General features: G+C 38.1%; 1 protein-coding gene and 1 long non-coding RNA gene across 30 annotated transcripts in view; one reads left to right on the forward strand and one right to left on the reverse strand.

The window, feature by feature from the left end:
- Nucleotides 1–24,866, forward strand: part of RTKN2 (rhotekin 2) — a 220,277-nt gene that overhangs the window by 194,249 nt on the left and 1,162 nt on the right. For 7 of the 24 annotated variants that reach the window (XM_046942828.1, XM_040702365.2, XM_046942827.1 and 4 more), the window contains 11 exons: nt 200–253; nt 1,149–1,266; nt 2,955–3,155; nt 7,530–7,624; nt 9,159–9,265; nt 10,218–10,349; nt 10,646–10,726; nt 17,026–17,191; nt 19,151–19,258; nt 20,809–21,376; nt 21,845–24,813. In XM_046942828.1, coding sequence (XP_046798784.1) covers nt 200–253; nt 1,149–1,266; nt 2,955–3,155; nt 7,530–7,624; nt 9,159–9,265; nt 10,218–10,349; nt 10,646–10,726; nt 17,026–17,191; nt 19,151–19,258; nt 20,809–21,344 — 1,598 coding nt within the window. In that variant the 3' untranslated portion in view covers nt 21,345–21,376; nt 21,845–24,813. Of the gene's footprint in view, nt 1–199; nt 254–1,148; nt 1,267–2,954; nt 3,156–7,529; nt 7,625–9,158; nt 9,266–10,217; nt 10,350–10,645; nt 10,727–17,025; nt 17,192–19,150; nt 19,259–20,808; nt 24,814–24,866 lie in introns of those variants that run through there. The other 17 variants (XM_040702369.2, XM_046942830.1, XM_015288109.4 and 14 more) reach the window with 11 other exon arrangements.
- The window catches only part of LOC107053635, a 33,172-nt gene continuing 16,116 nt past the window's right edge, over nt 7,811–24,866 (reverse strand). For 2 of the 6 annotated variants that reach the window (XR_005860842.2, XR_005860841.2), the window contains exons 6-9: nt 11,839–11,927; nt 8,954–9,039; nt 8,738–8,823; nt 7,811–8,315 (exon numbers count right to left, since the gene is read on the reverse strand). This is a non-coding gene — a long non-coding RNA (uncharacterized LOC107053635). Of the gene's footprint in view, nt 8,316–8,737; nt 9,040–11,838; nt 11,928–24,866 lie in introns of all 6 variants that reach the window. The other 4 variants (XR_006939671.1, XR_006939673.1, XR_006939672.1 and 1 more) reach the window with 3 other exon arrangements.

Consider the following 24,866-nt stretch of genomic DNA (forward strand, 5'->3'; position numbering starts at 1 on the left):
CACTTCAAGTAGAATTAATTGATTTTATTGATGATTAATGATATTAACATTAATAATAAAGCTGAAATAGTTCTACTGTTCATTGGGTAGACGGCCTATTGCCTCCAGAACAACATGGAAAAAAAAAACTTTGTATTTCATTTTGAACTGTTGTGCAGTATTACCTATAACTTAATTTCTCTGTTTTTTTCCCCTTCAGATATTCGAATACCATTAATGTGGAAAGGTTCTGATCACTTCAACAATAAAGAAAGTATGTAAGATCTAATGAACTGCTATGATAAGCAATTAGTTAAATTGGACTTCTCCATCCAGTTTTCATACTGATCTAAATTTGTTTTTTTGGTCTTTCAGTAGATCTGTGTTTTCCTGTGTTGCGTGGTAGCTCTTAATTTGAAGTTGTCGATTGTAGCAAGTTGAGAAAGTTCCAAGTCATATGGCTGTATGTTTAAAATCTCAACTTTTCAGAGGTGAACCTCCAGAGGAAGAGTAAGGATAACATTATTAACTCAATAGCTGAGAAACTTCCAATTAAACATGATGTTCTATCTCTCATCTGCGCTCAGGAGAGTAATATTGAAGGCTGTTTCTAGTGAGAAATTTAAATGAAAGTTCTCTATTGCTTTTGAGTGGATTATTGGATAGTCTTCAAGTACATGCATTTTGTTATGTCATGGAGATTAACCCTAAATCTGTTCCAGCTGTCACCTGGCATTGATTTCAGTTTGATTTTCTATAGGGTCAGAGGGGCTAAGGCTGGCAAAATGGTCTAATCCTATATAGTACATTCATAAAATGATATAGACGTTGGATCAATTCTCTTTTCGCCTTAAATCAATTTTATTAAACAAAATTACATTTCTACTAACATTTCTGGTGTTGTTAGCACAAACTGCCACAGGTTATCGTGCAAAAAAAAAAAAAAAAAAAAAAAGTTGAGCAGAGGTGGGTATGTGAGTGTGGAACCTCTGCTGTAGCTTTGGAAGTTCAGCTGTCGTAAAATCCTGGAATGTGAAATCTGGGGTGGGAATAATTTGAGGGCAGTTCCTTGGAGGCTCAAATTACCATTCCTTCCGTGTTGTTTACTGGGAGCATTTAGTATTGTGATGTGTAATATGCTAATAAAGCATTTCTTTGGCTCTCCCCAGACTCACAGCGCTATGCAGTGTTCTGTTTGTTCAGAATGGGAGCTGAGGTTTTTGATACAGACGTGGCAATCGTGGATAAAGCAATAACAGATATCTGTTTTGAAAATGTAACCATATTGTGAGTATAACTTATCTGTGTTGAATGAAGTACATTTTCTTTTTTTTTTGAAAGTACTTTTTTTGGAAAGTACTTTTCTTTTGAAAGTGGGTATGATTATGAATATCATTGGCTGAGGTCCGCTAAATTTTTCTGTGGGCAAAGGAATCTATAGCATTTCTGTTGATTTCAGTGGCTGGTGGGTGGATCCCTTTCTCTGGAAGGTGTTATTTTTTTTCCAATGTACCCGATGATCATGGTAGATACTTTATTTCTTTATTTCTTTTAGGGTTTTTTTTTTTTTTTGCCATGTTGAAACATTTTTCTTTAAATAAAGAGATGGACTTGTAACTCAAGGACAAAATTACACCAATGCTAAAAACTGGGAGCACTATGAAAAAGCACTTGTGTAGGCATGGGTGTTACACCCAGTGTTGTAACTATTACTGTGTAGAGTAGGCTGTGGTCTCTCTTGATGTTCCCCAGAGTCACTGTTCTCTTGAAATCAGATGTTTATTTTTCACACCTCATATTCTGTTACGCTCATAGAAGCGTAGGCTGCAGCTACGACCCTCATAGTTGAAGAATACTAGACAGGAAATTATTCACCTATCTTTAAATATAACCCAGAAAAGAATAGAGAGGTGTTCACATATACTTTTCTGTTGCTTTATAGATTTTTAAGAGTCTTGAGAGACACTTTATTATTTCTGTGAGGGTTGTGTTGGTTGTTTTTTTTGTGTGTTTGTATGTGTGTGCTGCTTTGTTTTTTTATATTAGCAATTTAGATTCAGTCTCCTGAGGAAGACTGACTGGAAATCTAGAACTACTGAAAACTTTAAATCAAGATCTTAAAAAGTGAGTGGTTGAGAGAGCACGGATCTGTAAATGAAGCTTTATTTCTTAACACTTGCTCAAGTTTACAGTAAGGGCAAGGATTTAAATCTGCTTCTTGAAAGATACATCTGTTCTTGGAGAATTTACCATTATGCTTTTCTGTAAAATAATGCAGAAAAAGCACTCAAAATTCCCTCGTGCACCCAGAGATAAAGAAGAAATTCTTTAAAAGCCTTTGAGATAACTTCCTTATGAATATGTAGTGAAGGATTTGTACCAGAATATGAGGTTAGGCTTCTAGTTTGATGACTCAGCTCGAGAACGTTGAGAGCTGGTAGAACTGAAAAGAGACAACAGGGTGTGGGCAGAACACAGCAGCAGGTAGATACTACGAATGACAAAATTTGGTGCTTGTGAGTGAGGAAGGATTTTTTTTTCCTAATACAAAGGGGGGGGGGTGCGACAGTTTGATCTGATTTGGGATCACAGGCATGATAGGTTTTCAGCCGTGTTACTTCTGCATAACAGTAGAGGGCAGATTGAAGGGTACTTGTATGTCTTGCCTGCTTATTTCCATGACATGAGTGGTGTGGGCTTTTCCTCCAGATTTTAACCTAAACGTTGAATTTCCTGTTTGCAATTGTTTATGGTTTAATTATAACATCCATCTCGTGACTTCAACACTAAATTACCACTGTGTACTCCAGTCTTTAATTCTATTTTAATGTATGTCTTTCCCTGAATCTGATGTAATTCCTTCCCTTCATTAGCAATACATGTTATTTAATAACTATATTGTAGCAGCAGCATTCCTTGGCTAGGTGCTCAGTTCACTAACAAATGCTTTCAAACTTTCTCCTCACCGCCTTCAGTGATGAAGCAGGACCAGATTTCCAGGTGAAGGTTGAAGTGTATAGTTGCTGTATGGAGGAGTCTTTATACATAGCAAACACCCCTAAGAAACTAGTAAAGAAGCTTAAAACATCCCTCAGCAAGGCTACGGGGAAGAAACTCAAAGCTACGCTGGAAGATGATGGCACTGACTCCATTTTGCTCTCTGACCCAGACATCCAGTAAGATATACATATGCGTATTCTGTTTTTATTATACTTTTGATAGAAATAGACCAAATACGTTGTCAATATTTGGAAAATCGCCAAGAACGTGATTATTTATGTACTTAACCAGGTGGAAAAGAATTTACATTTTAAATAGGAAATGAGAAAGTAGGTGTGAATTCCAGCTATGTAGCTCAGCCTTGGGGCCCAGTTCTGATCTTTAAACACATGAGTAGACTTTATCTTTCTTCTACACAGCTGGTAAATCGACTGTTATTTGCAAACTCAGGAATACTTCAGTTTGATCCCTGGAGAAAATCAAGCTTGCGTGATGTGTCTGTGGCCCTCCATCAACCTCTCCTATTCCCCTATCCCATTCACCCCATGTATCACTTTTGCACATAAGCAAGTTTGCTTTTCAGAATGGTAGACGTTCCTAAAAGGTGCAGGTTCTGTGAAGTAACAAACAGGTGTGTGGGCAGGGGAAGCCTCTCATAGCCTTTCCCCTAAGGAAAGCCGTTGTGCTGTGCTGTGTACATGGGGGCTGCTCTGTTTTCTGGCTTTTCAGCAAGTCTCTGGAGTGGCTGGGGCATTTTATAATTACTTGCTGCTTAACAGGAGTTTCCTTAATTGGCTTCAGCACAGAACATTTTGAAATGACTTATGATTTTCCATGTTCATAGAAATAAATGCTTTTCTCAGTAATTCACCTTGTGTTTCCTTTTAAAAACGATCTCAAGTCTTTCATGTATTTTTAATGAAGTGAACTGCCTACTAATATTTCCCAACTACTTTAATTTCATTGTGATTTAAGCAGTCCAAGTACCTAAATTGTAACTACTGCAAAATTGATTTGTAATATTTACCTTCTTAAAAAAAAAAATTAAAAGATATTGCTTTCCTTTTTTTTCCTGATGGCTCAGTGGCAGAGAATCCATGTATAATTTTTGCCACATTCTGAGAAAAGTCTTGTTTTGTATGTCTATTTGCCTGGATTTTAAAAGGAAACATTAAATCATAGTTTATCTTTGAGCTAATATTGCTATACACTAATACTAGTGTTTCAATGAAAAATACACGTCCAAGATGTCTTAGCCACAGAGCAAAGCAGTTTTACTGCTAACTTTAGAGTACCTTCCACCTAATGACAGTGGTTTTCAGTACGCATCATGTCAGGTGGACGTGCTTCCCTCAAGCTCCGGCTGGCTGATGACGTGCTGCCGTTAGGTACAGTTGGCTGCAGATAAAACCACAGGCTTATTTGTTGGCTGTGCTCACTTGAATGTAGATGGTCTGTCTTTTAAGGAAGAAGAATCAGTAGACAGTCCTCACTGTTGCGCCCTTGCTTGGATTTTGCTTTAGGTTTCTCAACTGCAATTTCATATAGTTTACTTTCTTCCATCATGAAGGTGGTTTTTTTTTTTTTCCCTACCATAAGTCATCATCTCACCGTGGCTGTTATTTTCTTACCAAAATTGAATTACTAGTGATGTGTTTACTAACGGCTTTGCTAGGTGATTAAATAAGATTATTGGGAACAAATATCTTACTACAGGCCGAAAATAAGTTGTCTTTTTTTTTCTTAATATAGTCTTCCCTTGAGATTTGTATTATTAAGACTTTGGTAATGTAGCCCTTAGAGGTGAGGTGATTGCATCTTTCAAGTGTTGTCAAAGAATTATACCAGTCCAGTCTGTGAAATTAAACCACAACAATAAAAAGGGAACTTGCTGCATTTTATGAACACTTTACCCCTGTAGATTTCATTTGTATTGGCTGTTTTCCTCTCAGCACACGTGGGATGCAGTTGTCCCTTTTCCAGTAATTGTGATCCTCCCGTGCCAAACTTGTTAGCTTAGAAGTCAGAAGGCTCCCTGTCAGCCTCCTAACCTCTCGTAAAAGCTCGATGACAAACTGTTTTGAATGGTTGCTTTATTTGTTAATATCAGCTATACTGATTGTCTGTCTGCTCTTAACTATCTGTTTTCATTTTTATGCAGTCTTTGGCCCACCTCATTTTTTCTGTTGTTATTATTATTATTATTGCATGTGTCATAGGAGAAAGATGTTTAGTGCAGGTATAGTACTGAAGTTGCACTCTAGAGATGTGCACATTCTGTTAGCTGGCAGTAGTGGCCTACATGGGCACTTGCTGCTGGTGCCTTTCATGTATTTACTCTGCTGAGCTGGAGATATGGCTTCTGTATCCTGTGTTTGGAAATTCACAGCGATATTTTGCTAGAAGTACATATTCTAATTTAATGGCCTCATTTTTATTGCTGGGGTCCTCTTAGGACCTGATGATTATTTTTGTTTTTACCTTCTATTATATAAGATGCAACTGGAAGCTAAGCATATTAGGTGTTTTTGACTTGCACAACTTCCACTCTTGTGCATCTGGATAAGTGAAATAAGATAGGGATTTCTAACATTAATATTCAGGGACAGGTTCTGGAATCTGAGCTGTATTAATCCAATACGCATTGATAGGAGGGGTGAGGTGCTTACATTTCCCCCCAGTGTCTGCATTCCAACGTCAGTGCTTCTGCCACTTAATGGGCGACACATCGAACTGTGAGCCTTCGCCGTGCTGTATGAGATGCAGTGGGCAGATTGTTCTTTGCTATTCAGAGAAGCTGCCATTTAAGGCAGTCAGCTAATTCTGTCACACGCATGGGCAAAACATAATCATAACATAATCCTGATTAGCTTGTTAAATATAAAATATAGTTGCAGATAACTTTTCTAAATTATATTGAAGTTGGCTGAAAGGGATGACTGTTCTGTTTGAGAAAGAAAATATTACTGGGAAGCATATTTTAAAAGTGAAGTAGCTGTTTTCTTGGCAAGGTTGTTGTGGTAATTAGTCATGCTTTAGAAAAAATAACTAAATCAGCACAGAAGTTTTATCCGTGAGAAGAAACTGAACTACTTTGTACCATTTAAATAGAGTGGTAATGCTTAACTGAATAGCAAGATATAATCAGCGGGGAATCTTTTGTTAGGGAATGGTCTACAGGGAATATATACAAACGTTCATGAGTTTTTGTTCAGATTCCCCACAAAATGTTTTACAGAGGTGGTTCTTTGCCCAAAGTGCTATATCGTATTTAGTATTTATTGCTTTGAGTTAGATGTGTAACGGACCTCCCTGCTAACCTTCTGTCTCCTCTCTTTCGTTAGGGCCAGGGCTGGGTGGGCATCTGATTTTAAAACTGTGTGCCCTCTCTGCTATTAGGAAGATTAGCACTTGGAAAGTATTAGTATTTATTTTCTTGTGATGACAATTCAGTAGTGTCTTACCATCTTTTATACCACTAAGGTATCTTACTGTACAGGAGGTTTTTCAAGGATTTTATGCTCAATTCTGTTAGGGAAAGCAATTAGCGATTCTAAGTGGTTTGTTTTCGTGTGAACTTTGTTTAAACTGCCATTAGCCAGGTGGAATTCTTACTGCATTGCTAGACTGTAAATCTGTTACTCTGTCTTAAGAGTATTTGGGGAAAAAGGTTAAACATGTACCAAATTTATACTGGTTTATTCCAAGAACTGCATTCCACATGCACTGTGCTGAATTGCAAATGTGATTTTTTTTCCAGTTTTTTCCCCCCTAGGCAAAATCTAAACCAAAGATAGAACACTGTGATACCTGTAAGCACAATAAGTGAAAGAGTCCTTTGTGCTGCAAAACTGGCTGTAGGATTTCTACACAGATTTATTTTTCTACATGTGAAGAAACAAACTATTGGATACTATTCTATATGAGCATGTGTTTGTGTGTGTGTGTATAACCAACTTTTACGGAGTCTACACAGTCAAAGCAAAGGAGCAGAACAACCTGGAAAAGCAGCATAAAGATTTTAATTTTGAAACTTGTGTTTTCAGATCCAGTTCATCATCTGTTTTTCTGTTGCCTATAGTGTATATTTTTGAACTCATTTTTGAGTTAGGCCTAGGAACAAAAGCTGCAAACCTATCAAAAGTTACTTGGCGTCTGAGTAGAGAGGAGAGATGCTTTTAGTGTCCTTGGGGTGCAGGAGGCTTGGAAAGCACAGGCCTTATGTCTGGGTTTGCCTGTGGCAGATAGATAGCTGGAGAGACTGAGCTGATGGGGCTCCGTGGTGTTGGAATGGAAGTCACGGGGTGGGAGGGAACCAGAGGTGCTGCGCAGGGTGGAGGCAGGAGGTGAGGATGTCGGAATCAGCTGAGCATGCTGGGGGGCAGTTCTGTGGGAAGGGGCTGGGGGTGGCAGCCCGTGGCCACTGACAGCTGCTGCCTTGTCCCTGTAAGCACGTGCTTTATCTCAGGTATCCCTAGGCTCCCTCTAATTTCTGTCTGCGCAATACAAAGCAGAAATGACTTAAAATGTGCCTTTTCTTTGACATTTAGTGGAGCAAAGTACAGTTTGCTAGCGTATACCACTTTGGGGCTGGAGAGTGCCGAGGACAGTTTCAGGACCCACAACCTTACCATTACAGGAAATGGTAAGTACATATGGTACCAATTTAAGGAAATAAAAACCCAGTAACATTTTGCATTTCTCTTGTAAACTGAAGAGCTTAAAGAGATTATTTTTCTTGATACTTAATATAGAACAACTTAAATAAAATATTTAACTGTTCTAAAACAAGCATCTATACACAGCTGAATAAACTACAAATTGAGCACAATTTCAGGTCCAGATGAAAATTTAATTCATTTGGGAGTTTCTTCTGTTATTTGCATCTTGATCTTGAGTTTTACCCATATATACAAATTATTTCCCCCTTTCTCACAACTAAGGGAGGGTACTGGAGCAAAGAACAGCTTCTTCCTCTGTAGTCAGAACAAAAGTGTATTTAAAAAAACAAACAAACAAAAAAAAACAACTTCATTTGAGCTAAACACAGGACAAAAACGTGTGCTTGCAATTTGCCTTGATGGCCGTGTTTCAGCTCTGGGACAGCACAGGTTGCTGGTCGTAGTCGTCGACCACGATGCTCAGTTGGGGACTGTGATTATGCTGCAACTGAAGGTGATATTTCAAGCAACACAAGTATAGAACTTCGTTGTTCTCTAAAAGTATAGTCCTTCGTGTAATCCACCCTTCAGTCCACCTCATTACATTAAGACGTGCGACTTTGTATTTCACTCACTTCTGGTAACTTCATTTTTTTTTACATGGGTAAACTTCACCTGAAAAGAAAATTTAATTATTTACACTTTATTATTCTGAATAAGTACAGATTTGAAGATCTATGGGGCATTTGTTTCTCAACAATTTTTTATTCAGGTTGGAATAATTCTGTGTGTCCTTGTCATTTTTTACTTCAAATTCTTGTTTTCTTTCATTAATTTGCATAACTCACTCTGGTGAGGAATGACATACCTGAATGTTTTGGTTCATTACAAGCATTTCTAAACCATGACTAAAGACAGAGTAATGTCAATGGAACATTGCATTACGTGCTTTTAATTACAGAAGAGCATGTTTTTTACATGGCAGAGCTGGGCAGTTTTTTGCTAATTCCTTGGAATCGTGAGTACTGTTCTAGTATGCAAGACAAGATAGATACAAATTCTAAGTCTTAGAAACCAATCTGAAGCCAAATACTTACATGTAAGAAGTGTGCCATGAAGGGAAGGGCTCAGGGATCCTACTTAGATGAGGTAGCCAAAGTGATTATCTTCCAAATGGTTTTAGCTGAGAAGTGAGATTTAGAGGTTGTGTTTTGTTTTGTTTTTGTAAGAACAGCCCTGTTCTTGCAGAGCAGTATTTCTGTTTTGACTTAAATTCTTTTAGAACTTCTGATGATTTTTAATAAAAAACTTACTGAAGACTAAGAATCAGTTTTACTTTAATCCTCCAGGATGAGATCTCTTTCTTTACGTGTAAAGAATGCTTACTCGTATTCATGATCTGAAAGTAAAGATAAGTATTAAACTAAACTGTATTTATGGAAAACATTCAGACCTCTGCCTTTTTTTTTTTTAACCTCTATTTCTTTTTTTTTTTTTCCGTCTGGTCTTTTCCCCCAGAGGAGTCTTCTTTTTGGCTCCCCCTGTATGGAAACATGTGCTGCCGTTTAGTTGCTCAGCCTTCCTGCATGGCTAGGGATATGATGGCAGGATTTCTGAATCAACAGGTAAAAAGTCTTGCTTGTGTTTAGATGCTCTTCTGGTAGCAGTCACCAACAGCCCTCTGTTAAAACTGTTCTTCCCAGAGTGGTTTCTTCTTACCTGTTGTGCTGACAGCGACGGTGGAGATATCACAGTTACTGTTTACAAATAGTATCTTCGGTGGCTAAGAATCAATAAATAAATGTTTTCTTGGTGTGCTTATCAATAAAACTATTTGGGCTGCTAGAGATAGGTAGAGATGTTTCAGAATCTGTTTAGCCTGGTACTTAATAGCAGCAGTCCTAACGGGCTCTTGGCTCTTACCCTTGTACATACCGCTCATTGTCTTGGCATGGTGAACTGACTGGGGAGCAGCAGTTCAACTCATCCCTCCAAAAGCGATTACTGTGAGCTCAGTTTACTTCTCTATTTTGATTCATTGCACAGCTAAGCAAACAAGAAGGTGAGAGCAGAGTGCTGAACGGCCTAGGGCCACCAGGCAGGAGTGCCTCATTGCAGGCTCTGGTCTCATCATGAAACTAACATTTATTTATGAATGCTGCTCAGAAAATTATTTTGAGAACATAGAGATTCTGGACAAATCTCTGAATGTACCACATGCTTCCAACATTAAATACTCTTTTTATTTCTTCTGTTGTTCAATTAATGTAGCTAATAAAGGTGGGGCTTTTGTTATTGTCGCTACCAGTTCTATGCTTTGTTCTGCGTGAAATGGCAGATTCTGTACTGTGTTATAAGACAATGAATCTGGGAAAACTGTAAAATGCCAAAAGACATTTAAGAAGTATTGGTAACATTTCAAAAACCATTGATTCTGAAGTGTTCTGCAAGAGAAGGTCTTTCTTTTGAGAAAGAATTAATTCAGCATGGATAACTTTTGATCACGTGGCTGATCGGTGTATACCTCAAAATGTGCTCTTAATTTGAAGTTTGTGTCTGACTACTTCTTCCCTTCAGCAAATGATAGGAAATCTAACGAGCTGGAGGAGGCTGTATTGCGTACTGAGAGGTGGAAAGCTCTTTTGTTATTACTCACCAGAAGAAATTGAGGCTGAAGTGGAGCCAGCATTGACAGTTTCCATCAATAAGGTAAAAATGATCATATGTGGGTTTTTTTGTTTGCTTGTGTTTTGGTGTTTGTTTTTGTTCTTAATGATTATTTTGAGGGTGGTTATTTTTGTTTCAAGACTCATACCTTTGGGCCTTAAGCTGCTTGTATGCAAAAAGCTCTGTAGGCAGAGTGTCAGTGGGAAATGCTGCAGTGAAATTTCCAGTTGCTGATTTTTTTTTGCAAGGGTGTTACATGTCTGAGCAGCAGATGTAAGTTCCTTCTATTGCACTAAAGTGGTTAACATATCGGTTAAAAGGATGTTGTTTCTCTTTAGGGAAAGCGTGACTTGTTATATGACTGTTCCATTCCCTGCAGTCCTTTAGCAACGTTCTGGGAGGCTTTTGTCCTCAGCAAGGTGAAATTTTAACAAAAGCTTTTTGTTGTTTTATTTTATTCTGCCACAATTTTAATTAGAGGGAGAACTGGAAAATTGCTCAAAATATTTTAGAGTCTTAAAATAAGCTGCTTTTCTTAATACTGGTTTTGTACAGGGCACAGTAACTTTGGAAGTTCTGTTCTCCATGATGGTATTACTTCTGTTTTTCATAGTCTGATAGGCAAAGTCTGGATTTAAAACTTAACATTAAAATTCTTCTATTTGACTAAAGATGCATTAAGTATTTAATTTTAAACAACTATTTATGTGTTCAATTTATGAATGTTATTGGAAGGACCTTCTAGAATGAAGAGCATTAGAGTGAACAGATGCTTTTAAAAGCTGTTTTTGTGCAGTCATCAAGAGTTAGTATCGCATAAGGATGAGCAGAGGAATTTAATGTTGTTTGCAATTGGCCTAGCTGGATTCATCCTTCATAAGCAGACAGAAACATTTGGAAACTGCGTTAAGCATGGGTTGATCTGGATTCTGGTGTTGTACTTCTGTGGCTGCTTGATGCCAGCACTAGCTCGGAAAGAAGCATTCCCCCCACCCAGTCGCTTTCTCTGGCTGCTATGCTGCTTCATGCTGGGCAGGCAGTAGGGCAGCTGACTGATGAGCCGGACTAGGGAACTGAAGTGAGTTAAAATTAGCTCATCTTGGTGGGAGGAGGAGGAGGGCTGGCTTCAGCCATGCTTCTCCTTAATACTGTCTTTTATCTAGATACCTACATGACCACACGAGTGCTCCTGTGGTACAAGCAAGGAGCTAGGGCAAGACTGGTGATGTATAGAGCCATAAAGTAACAAAGAACTGCTTCTGAGAACAGCAGTCTCAGCTCTTGCTGGCTTTAAAGTTTCTGAAAAAATGTGACTGCATTTTCACCTTGAGTAACTTGTATATAAACCAAACATTTAAGCTAGAGATAACAGCATAACCTGCTTTTGTGTGCTAACATTTCATGTGCTAAGATTTGATTCCTTAATTAAAAACACACTTCTCCTAGCATCTTGTATTCTAACAAAGCCATTTTTTTCTTCCAGTTTACTTATTTACGTTTAAAAAAACCAAAGTTTTGACACGATACATACTTGAGCAGCTTTAGTTGCACACCTCTTCAGTCGCTTTTAATTGCGCCAGTTGTACTTCACTGCAACTGTTCTCCAGTTGTCGGCAATACCTGTTAGGAAATGGTAAGGTTTGGAGAAACACGGAGTGAAGAGATCCATATTTTAAAATGTGAAGGAAGTGTTTTTGAAAATCATCTGTCAGAATCTCTGTCTGTTCTTTCCTTAGGGGTTGCTGTTTTGGTCTATATCCTTATTTTGCTTTTCCTTTTCAAATAACCATATTCTCGTAAGGGTTTTTGCTTCTTCAAATATCCAGCACACTTAGATTCTGAAGTCCAGCTTTTAATGGGAGTCTGTCTGTATGTTGGCAGTTTATCTTTACAGGTAATGCGTACAATGTACATAAATCATGTGTATTACACCAGTTTGCCCATGTTGGAAAATATGACTACGAATCCTTCTTTAATTTAAACTTAAGCCGGAAAGGAAAAAAAAAGCCATTTAAAACATATTTGGATACTGTACTACTTGAGCAGCTTCTCTTGAAAAATATTATATAATGGCTGTGGATTTTTTGATTCTTTTGTTGTGAAACTTGTGACAGACATGAAAACGAGCTCATCATATGGGCTTATCTGCTATGTGCTGTTACTGAAACAGCAATTTCAAAATCAAAGTTGAGACTGAAAATCAACTCTAGAAGTTCTAACTAAAATCTCTTCTGGTTGCATGTGATATTGTTAGTTGTAATGTGAAGCTGATCCTCTCCATGTAATTGAATGATACTTTCTGGAAAGTAATGAAGTCATATGGATTTATGAGGATCTCTGGAAAATAATCATACTGATAGTTTTTATTTCCCTTCCCTCTGAATCGAAACTTGAAGAAGCCGTTAAGACCACCAGAGTCATTACTTTAACTTCAAATGACTTCGCTGCTACCGCTCTTGAGCAATAATAGTTCTGCAGTTCCTATTATGCAAGTGTTACTATTATTGTTCCAGCTAAATGTGATTATAACATATTATATTGCACAACTAAGTAGAGAAATTATATTTTCTCTAGCAAAGAAAATTAGCTGGAATCCAACTTGAACAAAGAATATTCCTAATGGACCAATTCCTAATTTTTTTTTGTTTCTTTGTTTGCTTTGCTTTGAAGTGAATGATAAAGGCTTTGCCTACACCTGATAGTTAAGCAAATTGGTGTATGTGCTAGCACTTCACACTTATTGCTCAGTATCCTGAATATGTACCCTATTGTATCATCTTCATAAATGATAGAACTTTCTTTGTGCATTGTACGCTGGAAGCTTCAGGAATTCTGAGACATGGCTTCTAATTAACATAGGCCCATGATTTCCTTTCTGGCATATTTTGCCAGCACGATCTTTGCTCTGGTGCCATGTGGTGCAGCAGGCCCAGAGCTATCTCTGTGCTTGTATTAGCTGTGGTGGTGAGCAGGATGAGGAACAAATGTTTGCAGCCTTCGGTTGTGAGGTTCTTTTTGGAACATGTTTTGGGCTAGGTCAGGTAGAGAAATTCACTGGAAAATGTAGTGATAGCTCTGGCAGCGTAACTTCATGGGGGATCATGCAGTATTTTTGGGAAACCAGGAAGTTCATCTTGGGACTGAAACAGAAGGGTATCAAGTTCTTGGCAACGTGAACATTTAGGGAGCAAGCAATGCAAGCGATATTTATTATGTATTTCAGGCAACTCCAGCACTGGTGAAGCAAGAGCAGACCTGAAAATCAGTGTTCTGTGTAGTGTACTTATATCTCACTGGCTGGTTTAGATGAGCGCTCACAGGTGAAAATATATTGGGAAATCAAAGATTAGTTAAATGGCATCTTCTGTCGTGTTGCTCAACTTGCTTCTGCAATTGCTTGAAAAAGATGGTGAGTATGGGCAGGGAAAGCAGATACAATGCCTGGACAGAACACAGTGGACCTTGTAACACAAGTGCTCAAATTGAGTCACTAAGAAGTTATGCCTTATGGCTCCCTGGTGCTCCTCAGAGTGCTGGTTGGTTATACAATTCCATCTCCTGTTTCTTTAAGTTGCTGCACTGAATTGAAGACAGCCATGATGACGTAGTGATTGTAATGTTGCTCTTCCGTATTATATTTACCATCCTGCAAGCACATGAATGTTATGGTGATACAAGCTCACAGAACACTGGAGATGAAAGGAGGAAATGCAGCTAATGTGGCAGATTCAGACTTGCGCTGGTATTTTAGAAAGCCATAGTTTTACGTTTATCAAACTTCCCTGCTTGCCTTAAAACAAACAACAAATTACAGCAGGAGCCAACGACTGTATTTTGTTTCTAATGTTTTTATTTCTTGCTTTGTTTCTTGATAGTAAAACCACAAAGGAAGACTGTTATATGCAATTTGATTTGTTTAATCTTAGAACAGATACGCAGAACTGGATTTTTGACTTTTCAATATTTTTCTCAAGAACTGCAATTTGTATTGATGTCTTAAAATGATCTTTATAAACTCTGCTCCTCAGTGCTTCAGAACTGGCTCAGCAGCAAGGGGCTGCCTCAGCAATAAAATGTTTCTTTTATTGTTTTGTTTTTTAACTCTGCTTTCCAGGTAAGTTGTATCAGGCAAAAAGAATTTTTGATTTGAAGGAGAAAGATATAAATAAAGTCTCATTTTTTACCTTATGCTAAAAGAAAAAGTCGTTTTCCCCACTTTCAAAGAAAATTAATCTTCTGCACATAGTAAGGATGTACAACTGGCCTCAGCCTCTCCAAAGAAGTCCTCTGAGTTTCCTCTGGGTTCAGCTCAGTTTTTCTTACTCCAATTGGCTGCTTGTTCTGGGCTTTACGAGAGCAGTAATGGAGTTGGTTCCACTGTCTGTGAGACTGGGGCAGGTGGAGCAGTGGTACATATAACATGGTACTTTAAGGCAGTTTACTTTTTTTATTTTTAAGAAGTGGGCTTGTGGTGTAATTCACCTAAGCTTGGTATATTCATCAGCCCATTACTGTAATGGCATCTTGTATCGCTCTTTAAATATTCACACATCAAGTACAGATTGTTGCTTAAGGATTTATCTCCTTTGAATAATAACGTAGTTATGGGATAAAACCTGCAGCAAACATCATTAAATAAACTCGTGTGTATGGTATGCTTGAAGTTCTTACCTGTCAAACGTTAATCTATTTGATTTAATTTTTTGCTGGTATCTATGGTTACCTGAGTTAATGGGATATAGAGCACTTATGGATAAATTACTTCATCTCCTATTTTTAGACAGAAGAATTTAAATGAGCATATCCATCAGATATGCTACAAGCAGCTGTTAGTATTTCAAACAGTTACTTCAGTAATGCATTGAAAATCTGGGGAATATTCTTGAGAATAATTTTTGTTTTTCTGACGATCGGAAGTAGGCCTATCCCCATGGGATCTCATGGGTAAACTTCATTTCTATTGGTTTCTATTTGACATCTGTAGTGTAAGTGTGACATCTGGTTGTACAGTGTAAGAAGGAAGGCAGCTGATCTGTCCCCACTGTATTTTAAGGTGTGTCCTGAAACTACTCAGAGATCAGATTTGCTGCCCACGCAGCTGCTGAACACAGTGCTGACTGTAGCTGTCAGCTTCCTTCCGAACGCACGGTGCTCCACACACCAGGGGACACCCCTGCATGGCGCAAGGGCTCTGCATGTTCTTAGGCTGCTTCTGTTTCTGCCAGGCTCCAGTGCTGGCCAATAAGGTGCTGCCCAGTTCCCTGGAGCTGGAATTCATCACCCCATCAAGATTTGGGCTGATGCTGCTCTCCTGGATGTGCCGGTGTTGTCTTTGCTTGCTTGGCCAGGTGGAAGTGTATATGCAGAGATTGCAGGGGTTCTGCTTCTATTTTTGTAAACAAAGTGGTGTTAGTTACTTTCATTTGTTCGCCATGTTGTTGAGAACAGCAGTGCTGACCAGTTATTTCCTGGAAAACACTGCTGTGTTTTGTGACACTTCTAAAATTTTTCAGTGTCTTAAACATGAAAACTTTTTTTTTTTCCACTCAATTAATGGCAAGTGCTACTTTTTATAGTAGTGAAGGCATAACAAAGAAACTAGATCCAGTTTTATTTTCATAGCATGTAGTCTGGGTGATAAAATCAGCTGAACTATGTCCCTGAGCAGAGGGGACAACCGTGGCTGTACCAGCGCTGCTGCGTGATATTTCTGTGACTAGTTGAACGTTTGAAGTAATGATTCCTTAATTCTGAATGATTTATGCTATATTTGTCACTGTTCTTAATTATTTCTATTGCACTAAATAAGGCAAAACTGAATTCTGAAATGACAAATAGGATTTGTTTGATATTACAGCAAAGCTTTTTTTCATGTTGGAAACTTGTTCAGTAGAACTGTATGAGTAGCTTAAAATGATAGAGGCCTTTTCTAACCTTAATGATTTTAAGATCATCAAGTCCAACCATGAGCACATCTCCACCACATCCCCAGGTGCCACCTCCGAAGTTTCTTGGACGCCCGGAGGGCTGATGAGCCCACTGCCTCTCTGGGCAGCCTGTGCCAATACTGCACCACTCTTTCCGAGAAGGTATTTCTCCTCATATCCAACATGAACCTCTCCTGGTGCAACTTAGGGCCATCCTGAGCTTTCTTAGCACTCCTGACAACTTCTACAAATGCTTCTTTAAATGGAGACAAGATGAGTATCCGAATAAATTTCTTGTTGCAGCTGCCTTTGCCCTGAATGTCCCGAGTCATTGAAATTCAAGTAAGATACATACCTTCAATAAAAAGAACAAAAAATTGAAGGTAGTAGTAGACCTAACCGTGAAAAAGTGATTGTCTGGATGATGATTCTGGAGAAGAGGATATAGCTGCTTGCTATTGTTTTAGGTTTTTCACCCAGCAACTGTGAAGAGTGATGCTTGAGAACAGCTGGTGAAAGCACTGGGAGGGGAAACGCAGAATGTACATTCTCTAATTCCGAACTGCAATAATTCTGTTCCATTCTCTTTTTTTCCTTTATCATTTTAATTGTTTTATGAGAAATACTTTTGTAAGCAATTCCTGACCTTAGTTCCTTATTTCTTTTTATTTGGAGATTAACCTGAATTAGACGAAAAGGCCAAATTATACTCCCACTATGCTGCTGCTGGCCATAGCCTTATAAGTGTTGAGCTGAAGCAATAACTCAGTACCCCACTTTGTCATTTGTAGGAAACCAGAATTCGATCTGTGGATAAAGACTCCAAGAGAAGAACCAATAACTTCTCTGTTATCAACCCTGTGTCTGGAGAGGCTGCGACTCAACTTTTTGCTACGGACAGTAGGGAAGAGCTTCATAAGTGGATGGAGGCTTTCTGGCAGCACTTCTATGATCTGAGTAAGTAAGCAGGCAGTGCTGGCATCGTGCCCTTCCTGAAGGATGTTATGTAACATCAAAGGAATCTTTGAACAATTTGAATCGCAATTGCCTCATAATCCTTTGTTTGCAACGATGGGAAGAAAAATGCTCTTTGGAATAATACTGGGTGGTGGTCATAGCTATTGGATGACAAATATTTAATTAAACCAACGTCCGCATGTTCAGCCTGGCTTTTTGCAGGAAACAAGGAATAAAATGTGTCCACAAATCCAAAGTAACATGGTCTCTTTTAGCAGCATTCTAGATGACTTTTAAAGGACTACTAAACTGTCACTGTCTTTTCCTGCACTGTAGTTGAGTGGGGCTGCTTCTGCCTGCGCACCCTTATCAGATTTGTTGGTTCTGTGAGATTCTGCAAGACCGAAACCTTTGGGCCTGGAAACCTTAGTGGGAACTAGTGAGGATGCAGGATTCATCTGGGGCCTTGGCAAGGATTCAGATTCAGCCCGTCCTTGCAAGTAGAAACGTGTGTATTTCTTTCCCAGCAGCATTACAGATTAATTAAGTTGCAGTTTGCTACGTTAGGGATTGATTTTGCTGGTAATTCTAAGGTTTTGGTGTGGCACCCCTTGCCAAAAGGGAATGTGCTCACCTAGCCACAGTCTGATCCATTCATACAAATACACACTGCCTACTGGAAACTGGTGACAGCTGTAACATGATGCAAGTGACGTAAATTGATACCCTGCATTTTTTGTTTTCCACGCTAAAATGTTTGAAGATCTTCAATGGTTAGGGTTTTGTTGGTTTTTTTTTTCTTTCTCCAGTAAGCTATCTTACTGACTTGGGTAACCTCTGCAACAAAGCTGTTCTTATATGAGAAGAAACTCGTTTCTTGTTGTAAGACAGCAAAATGGTTTTCAGGTAGTATACTGTGGTTCTTGTTTAACGCCTAATATTAACTACAGGAACTATATAGATTAATTTTTCTTCTGCTTTAGTAGTTTGACTCACAGGTTTACCAGGAGCAGAGAACAGCTGCCAATTATTATGCTGTCATTGACAAAATACAGTCGGATCCTGATAGTCATTTTTACCAGGGCAGAAAACAGAACCAGCTCAACTGATGAAATACCAGTGTTTAATCAGAGGCCACACCAAACAGATCAGTGAACTGAGGTTTTTCTTATGTGGGTGTTGTAGTTCGTAGTTCTACTCGTTTTTCTCTGAGCTACAAGAAGAGGTTTATCAATTAAAGAAACACACCAAGAAAAACTAGGGCATCTTCTTTAAATTAGCTGTTGAGTGGGGTAGAAGAACTACTACTTATTCATTATAGGTAGAATACCCATGGATTTTTTTTCAAGACATTTTCCTTAGGTTCAGAAAAAATGGGTCACTTAGCATTTAAATGCCTTTTTTTTTTTTCTTCAGTGGTTCTAAAAATCTCTTAAAATTAATGTGCTTGAAAAACTTGGAATGATTGGTGTGAACAAAGTAATTTTACTGTGCCTTGATTTCCTTAAGGTCAAAATCTATTAATAGAAAAAGAGGTTTCCTTGTCTACTAACAGATAAAAGGCAAGTTACCCTCTATGAAAGAGGGAAATGCTCCTTTACTATAATGGTTGTGTAACACCCCACTTGCAGTATGTCGTAAGTTATGATTTCTTTTCCTGATGAATTTATACTGGGCTTGGGGATTCGAAGGCAAATTATGATATTTAATCTTTATGGTATAACAGTACTGTTGGGATGCTTCAATTAAAGGTGATAGCTCCTAACTTTTGTGCTAAAAGTCGTAATTAATTAAAAGTTGAAAATACTGAAAATGTATCCTGAGCGTTCCTGCTTAGCAAAAGTAGATGCTTACTGTTTGGTATTGCTTTGGAGATAGGTTGTGTTAGGAAACTAATGACTTCAGTTTTTTCAAGCTGAAGTGCTTAAGTTCCAATCATTGTTCTCTTTTCTCTCTCAGGCCAGTGGAAACATTGTTGTGAAGAACTTATGAAAATTGAGATTATGTCACCACGGAAACCACCTTTGTTCTTGACAAAAGAAGCGACCTCTGTCTACCATGATATGAGTAAGTGGGATTTGTCTTTTCAAGTTGCAGGCTAACAGAATCAACATCGTCTGCATTGAGATGTCTTCTGGTGTTGATGTTGAAACGCTGAGTTTTTCAAGGGCAATTCAGACAATGAAAGAGCAACATAATTGCATACCAAGGAGTTCATGTTAAATCTGAATTTGTAATTGCACCATTTATTTATTTATTTATGTAACCTTGAACCAAAAACTGCGATCTGAACTGTAAATAGGGAGACCTGAACACAAGAAACAAAGCCACCACTAGAAATAAACTCTCACTGTGGGAAGTAATATAAAGCTTAGGGAATGTAAAGGTAGAACCGTCTGGTCTAACCAATTAAACTTATTAAAAAAAAAAAAAGTGCTCCTCCTAACACTATTGAAAGGCTTACCTAACTTAACTTAACCTACTATTTTTCTTTGATAATATTGTTGAAAAATATGCTCAGAAAATACCTAGCTTGTACTTAAGACTTGGTTTTACAGAGTAAAATAGTTTGCAACAGGATTTTTGTAATAGTTTCATTATAGAAATAATATTTACAGACTAGAAAAAGTAGGTCATTTTTTTAAATGGATCTAATGCATTAATGGCTGAAAATCACTGTACGACTATAAATGCCTGACTGCTCACTGCTTGAGATTGGAATTGTGAAGATGCTCAAAATGCCGTGTGGGTCATCTGAGTTCCTGTGCATCAGAGCACCGAGCAGGCAGAGTCCTACCTCAGCTATGAACACAGAGCAAGAAGGCAGTAAATCAACTATATAGAAGTTCTATAAAGGTAATGCTGTAGTATAATTCTGCTGATACTCAAATATATCAGTGTGGAGCAGAACACAAACTCTGCTTCATTCTTAATATACCAGTGTTTTTCTGCTTATTGACAGTATTCATAGGTAAAATCCTGTGTTTAAAATTGTTTTTAAAATCCTTAATGTCTGACCTGAAATAGAAAAGATACTGCTTCTGTTTTAAAGGCTAGCATTATTGCAGTCTACACAGAAAATTCAATATGAGAGATCAGAAATGGGGCAAGACAGTCTTAAACCACATAAAGAAAAATGGTATATGTAAAGATGTTCAATTTTCTGCAGGCCGGAGGCACAGGAATGTTTAGTCATAGATTTTTCCATGCACCTTGTGTAAAATGAAAATTTCAAAGTGCTGTACAGTAAAATGTATCTATTATGTAGATTGTGTCTGTGTGTGTGTGTGTATATATATATATATGTATGTCTACATATATATTTGCATTACTTTTTTTTTTCAGCTTTTACTTGGAAAGAAGGATCAATTCCTACCCTGTTCTACCCTGTTCTCTCAACACCAGCTGTCATGAAAACAGTTCTTTCCTATCCCCCAGCTTTCTCTTATGAAAGCATATGCAATATTTTCCAGTTCTTCCATTAATATGCTTAATAGTCCAGGCTTCATGAGACATGGTTAATACAGTTTTGTATTCTGAACAGTAATAAAACTGAGAGGAGTAAAGTCATGGGTAGCATTTTAATCTGAGTTAATTGCTGTCCCTTAAAATTACAGGCATTGATTCTCCAGTGAAACATGAGGGCTTAGCTGATATCATACAAAGAAAAATTGAAAAGAGTGATGGTGAGTTCCTGCTTTGCCAGCAAAAAGAACCTGCATCTTCCTTATGGGCTTCACTCTTTGATGGATCTCATGAGATGGTTGTTCAGAAAAATATGCATACTGCAAGTCCTAATGATGGCAGAGGGAAGAAAAGAAGAGCTCCACCTCCACCCTCTGATAAACCAGCGTACAATGCAAAAGCATGTGGGAACATAGCAGAACTGGACAAGGAGAACTGGGAGAGGCCTGGCGGCATGTCTTGTAGCTCCGTAGATTCAGCATTATCTACAGAAACACAACAGTTGCAGACACCCATTGCTGCTCCTCACCACATCTGTCCTTGTAGGAAAAACAGTTTAGCTGACCATAAGAATCCCATTTCTTTGGTTACGAAGACAGAGTCTGAAACCAAACCAGTACCAACCCCTAGACAGAAACGCATCACAGAAGTGCTAGACCCTAGATCATGGTTGCAGCCACAGACCTAATTACTGGCTTAGAAGATTCCCTGGAATTTTAAGTAAGTTCTTCAGTCTTATACTGTAACTTTGAGTGAAAGTTGGTATTGGCATATAGTTTCTATCTAAGTATTGAGGCTAAAGTCTCTCTAGTTTCTCTGTTTTTGGTCTTTTATCCAGAACACTACTCTAGCTGCATTATTTGTTTACTCGTTATTGCTAACTTCTAAATAATTACACAGATAATGGGGAAGGGTTTATCTCTATCTCAAATAATGATGCTATTTTTTAAACAATGTTTCAGTACTTTTCCCTTGAAAAACTGGCAGTATTCAGGGTATCTCTGTGTCCGTGCTGCAGGGATTTTGCTGTGGCCTTCTACCAGTCCCTCTGCTGATCCCATCTGCAGCTCCTTAAACTAATTCAATGGGGAATTTCGGATATTCAATACCAGTCTCACAAAAATGATTTTCTTGGGCTCTGTGCTTGGTTTCACCTGAAATATTCCCATATCTCCCTTGGTGTTTAAGAACCGCTGCTTATAAGATAATGTGCTGTGAACAGTTACTGCACACTTCTGAGTGGCTCTGTATGAGTTTCTGAAGCACTTCTACCAATTTAACGGGATCTCTGTGGTCCTTTGTGGTGCGTGCGCTGTCTGAATGGACTGCATCTGTCTGCATACAAACAAGAATGGAATCCATCAGTATGGTTTATTTTGGACTAATACAAACATGTCAAAGCAGCACTGCGAACGAATACCTATTTGGGATTTCTTTTTTTTTTCTTTTTTTTAATGAATGAGGCTCTGTAGCGTCACTACTTCATGGAATTTCTCAGCTGCTCCTTGTAGATAGCTTTTTGTAAAGGCAACAGCATTAATGGTAAGCAAATTTTTTTTTTTTTTATTTCCTCACTCATTTCTGAAATAAGAGAACAAATAATTCTTCAGTGGAAAATACTGAACTCTGATGTTCTTAGATCACTGTTCACCATTTTTATAAGAAGTGTGGGTTATTATGGTTCCTGTGGCACCTGCAAAACATCTATTTCATGCAGAAAATATTCCTTTTTCCTGGATCCACAGCTTAAATATCCAGCCCTTTCCTTGCTTGATGCATTTCTCTCAGAAGCTGGAACTTAGCCAGGAGCAAAGGTCTGCTTGCAGATTTTCCTCTAGGCCCTTAGTATTCAGACTTGCGTTGAGTCATATCAGCAACTGTATACATACACTTCATTATTTTTTTTTTGAAAGTACAGATGGCTTTGGGAGCTTTACCGTTTCTCTGGAAGATATTGTGTGCATGGTTGGTTGGTTTGTTTATCTATATTTTTTTGTCTTCCGCTAAGCTCTTGGCTATACAGTTGTAAAAGGTATGTGCTGCATTTCCTCAGTAGTTCATTGGCTGTTTGGGATGGAATTTGATGGGCAGGTTTCATTTACAAATCCCTCTGTGGGATTAGAACCCTCTGTTTCAAAAATGTCATTGTTCGTTCTTCATTTAATCACATTCTATTTTCCCTTGGAAACAACCATAATAATTCTTACAACAAATCATGCTGTTACTTAAGTGGATGGTTTCTGAATGGTTTATAAATAGGAACAGAAAAACTGAAGAATAACGACATGATTATGTAAATTAGACACAGTCAACTAAGTGGACTGTACAATTCCGAACAAGAAATAGGAAAAATAAACATAGAAGGGGGGAAAAAAAGGCTGCGTATTTCTAAGGTGCAGCTGCAGATTATTTAGCTTTAAATCTAGCATTAAATGTAACTCTCCTATGAAAAGAAATAATCTTTTTTGTGGCAACCCCTTTCCACTTAGTTGCTATATTTCAAAATAAATCTCTTAAATATATGAGGCAAGAAGGCAACATAATGAGAATTCATTTTTAAATTCAACAGGCCATTGAATTTCAATGAGCAGTCTCCCTGTTAAATTCAGGAGCTTTGTTTTCAACTGCAACATACATATTTTAGGCAGGCATTTAATATTAAATTCTTCAAGTGATGAGCATTCACCCACCCCTCCTGCTGCAATAGTTAATTACCACAGGTACATTTTTCACTTGATTTTTCTATTTGCATTTCTAGCTCCACCTTAGGTTATTTTGGTCTTTTTATGCCTTTGATTGCTTATATTGATCTCTGTAGTATCAGCTTTTCTAATTGCTTGTGTGTAGCTATAAATCATGATTATGTCCCTTTTAACCTTTTCTCTGATGAGATGTACCGAATTCCTTAACTTTCCTATGGCAATGAATGTTATCCAAGACTAATTCATCTTCACATTCTTTTCTGTACTTCTCACATATTTAAACATTTTTGTGTGACCTCTGAATTAGATGCAGCGTGTCAACAGTGATCCAGCAGGACAATACAGAGACATAATGCCATCTTCTTACTCTGATTATATATACCTCCCTATCCTATTTCCACAAAAACCACATTATCCTTCTTTTTGCAGAAGCATTACCTTGGATGCTGACTTCTTTGGCTCAGGTCCTCTTCAGAGTCTCTTTCTAGAATGTGGTACTTCATCCCTTTATTATCCAAACTTACTTTTTCTTGAAAGTATACACTGTATTTTACCAGCCTTAAAATACCGCTTATGAAGCGATCCAGATTGCTGTGTGTAAGTGACCTGTCCCCATTCTTTACTACTCCAGCAGCCTGCACGTCCTTTGCAAATTTATTGCAAGCGATTTTTACAGTTTCTTCCAGATCATTGATTTTTAAAATTGAATGCAAGGCAAGGTTTGTAGAGAGAGGTGATAAGTTTTTATTAGATCGGTGACATGAATGGGGGTGGGGAAAAGCAAACAGACAGGCCATTGAGTTCTTGTCTCTTTTTTTTTCCCAGAGCCTATAAAAATAGAGTAAGATGGAAATTCAGGGCAAGCCTTCGTGCATCCTGCTGATTCCCTATTAATACTGTGTTCTGAAATTAGTTGTCTGAAATTAGTTATCTGTTTTCAACGCAACAGTGTATATTGATCTTTATCGGTGACAGGTATTTTAAAGAAAATGACATGTTCATCTGGTTTGCACTAAGTGCCTTAGGGTCCTAAGGATAACACTTCACTGCAGGTGTCTTTGAAAGCTCAGCTTACTGGATCAAAGCAAAAAATGCATCCTGTTGTTTGAGACCTCTTCTCTGTGAGGCTGTGTTGATTGACATTACAATCTATCTTTAAGTTAGTCTCACACCATCCATTTCACTGTGTTGCCCTGATCACCACTAAGTAAACGAGGCCATTAATTACCCTGATCATCCTCTTTCCGCACAACAGTATTGTTCTTGCAGTCCTGTGAAATGTCATGACACTGCTGAGACTTGTTAAACTAATTACATGTTTAGGCTCCTACAGCTGGAAATGTTTCTGCTACTGAATGTAGTTTCTGCTATTTTAAGCAACCACTATGTAATCCCTGTTATGAAGCATCAGCTGACTTCAGGTTTTAATATTTATTGTACTGACTAGTCTTTTTTCTTTTTTTTCCCCCCCCTTATGTGTTGCCTTTTATTACTGCCTTCACATCTTC

Source organism: Gallus gallus, chromosome 6, assembly GCF_016699485.2.
Source record: "Gallus gallus isolate bGalGal1 chromosome 6, bGalGal1.mat.broiler.GRCg7b, whole genome shotgun sequence".
Lineage (NCBI taxonomy): Eukaryota > Metazoa > Chordata > Aves > Galliformes > Phasianidae > Gallus > Gallus gallus.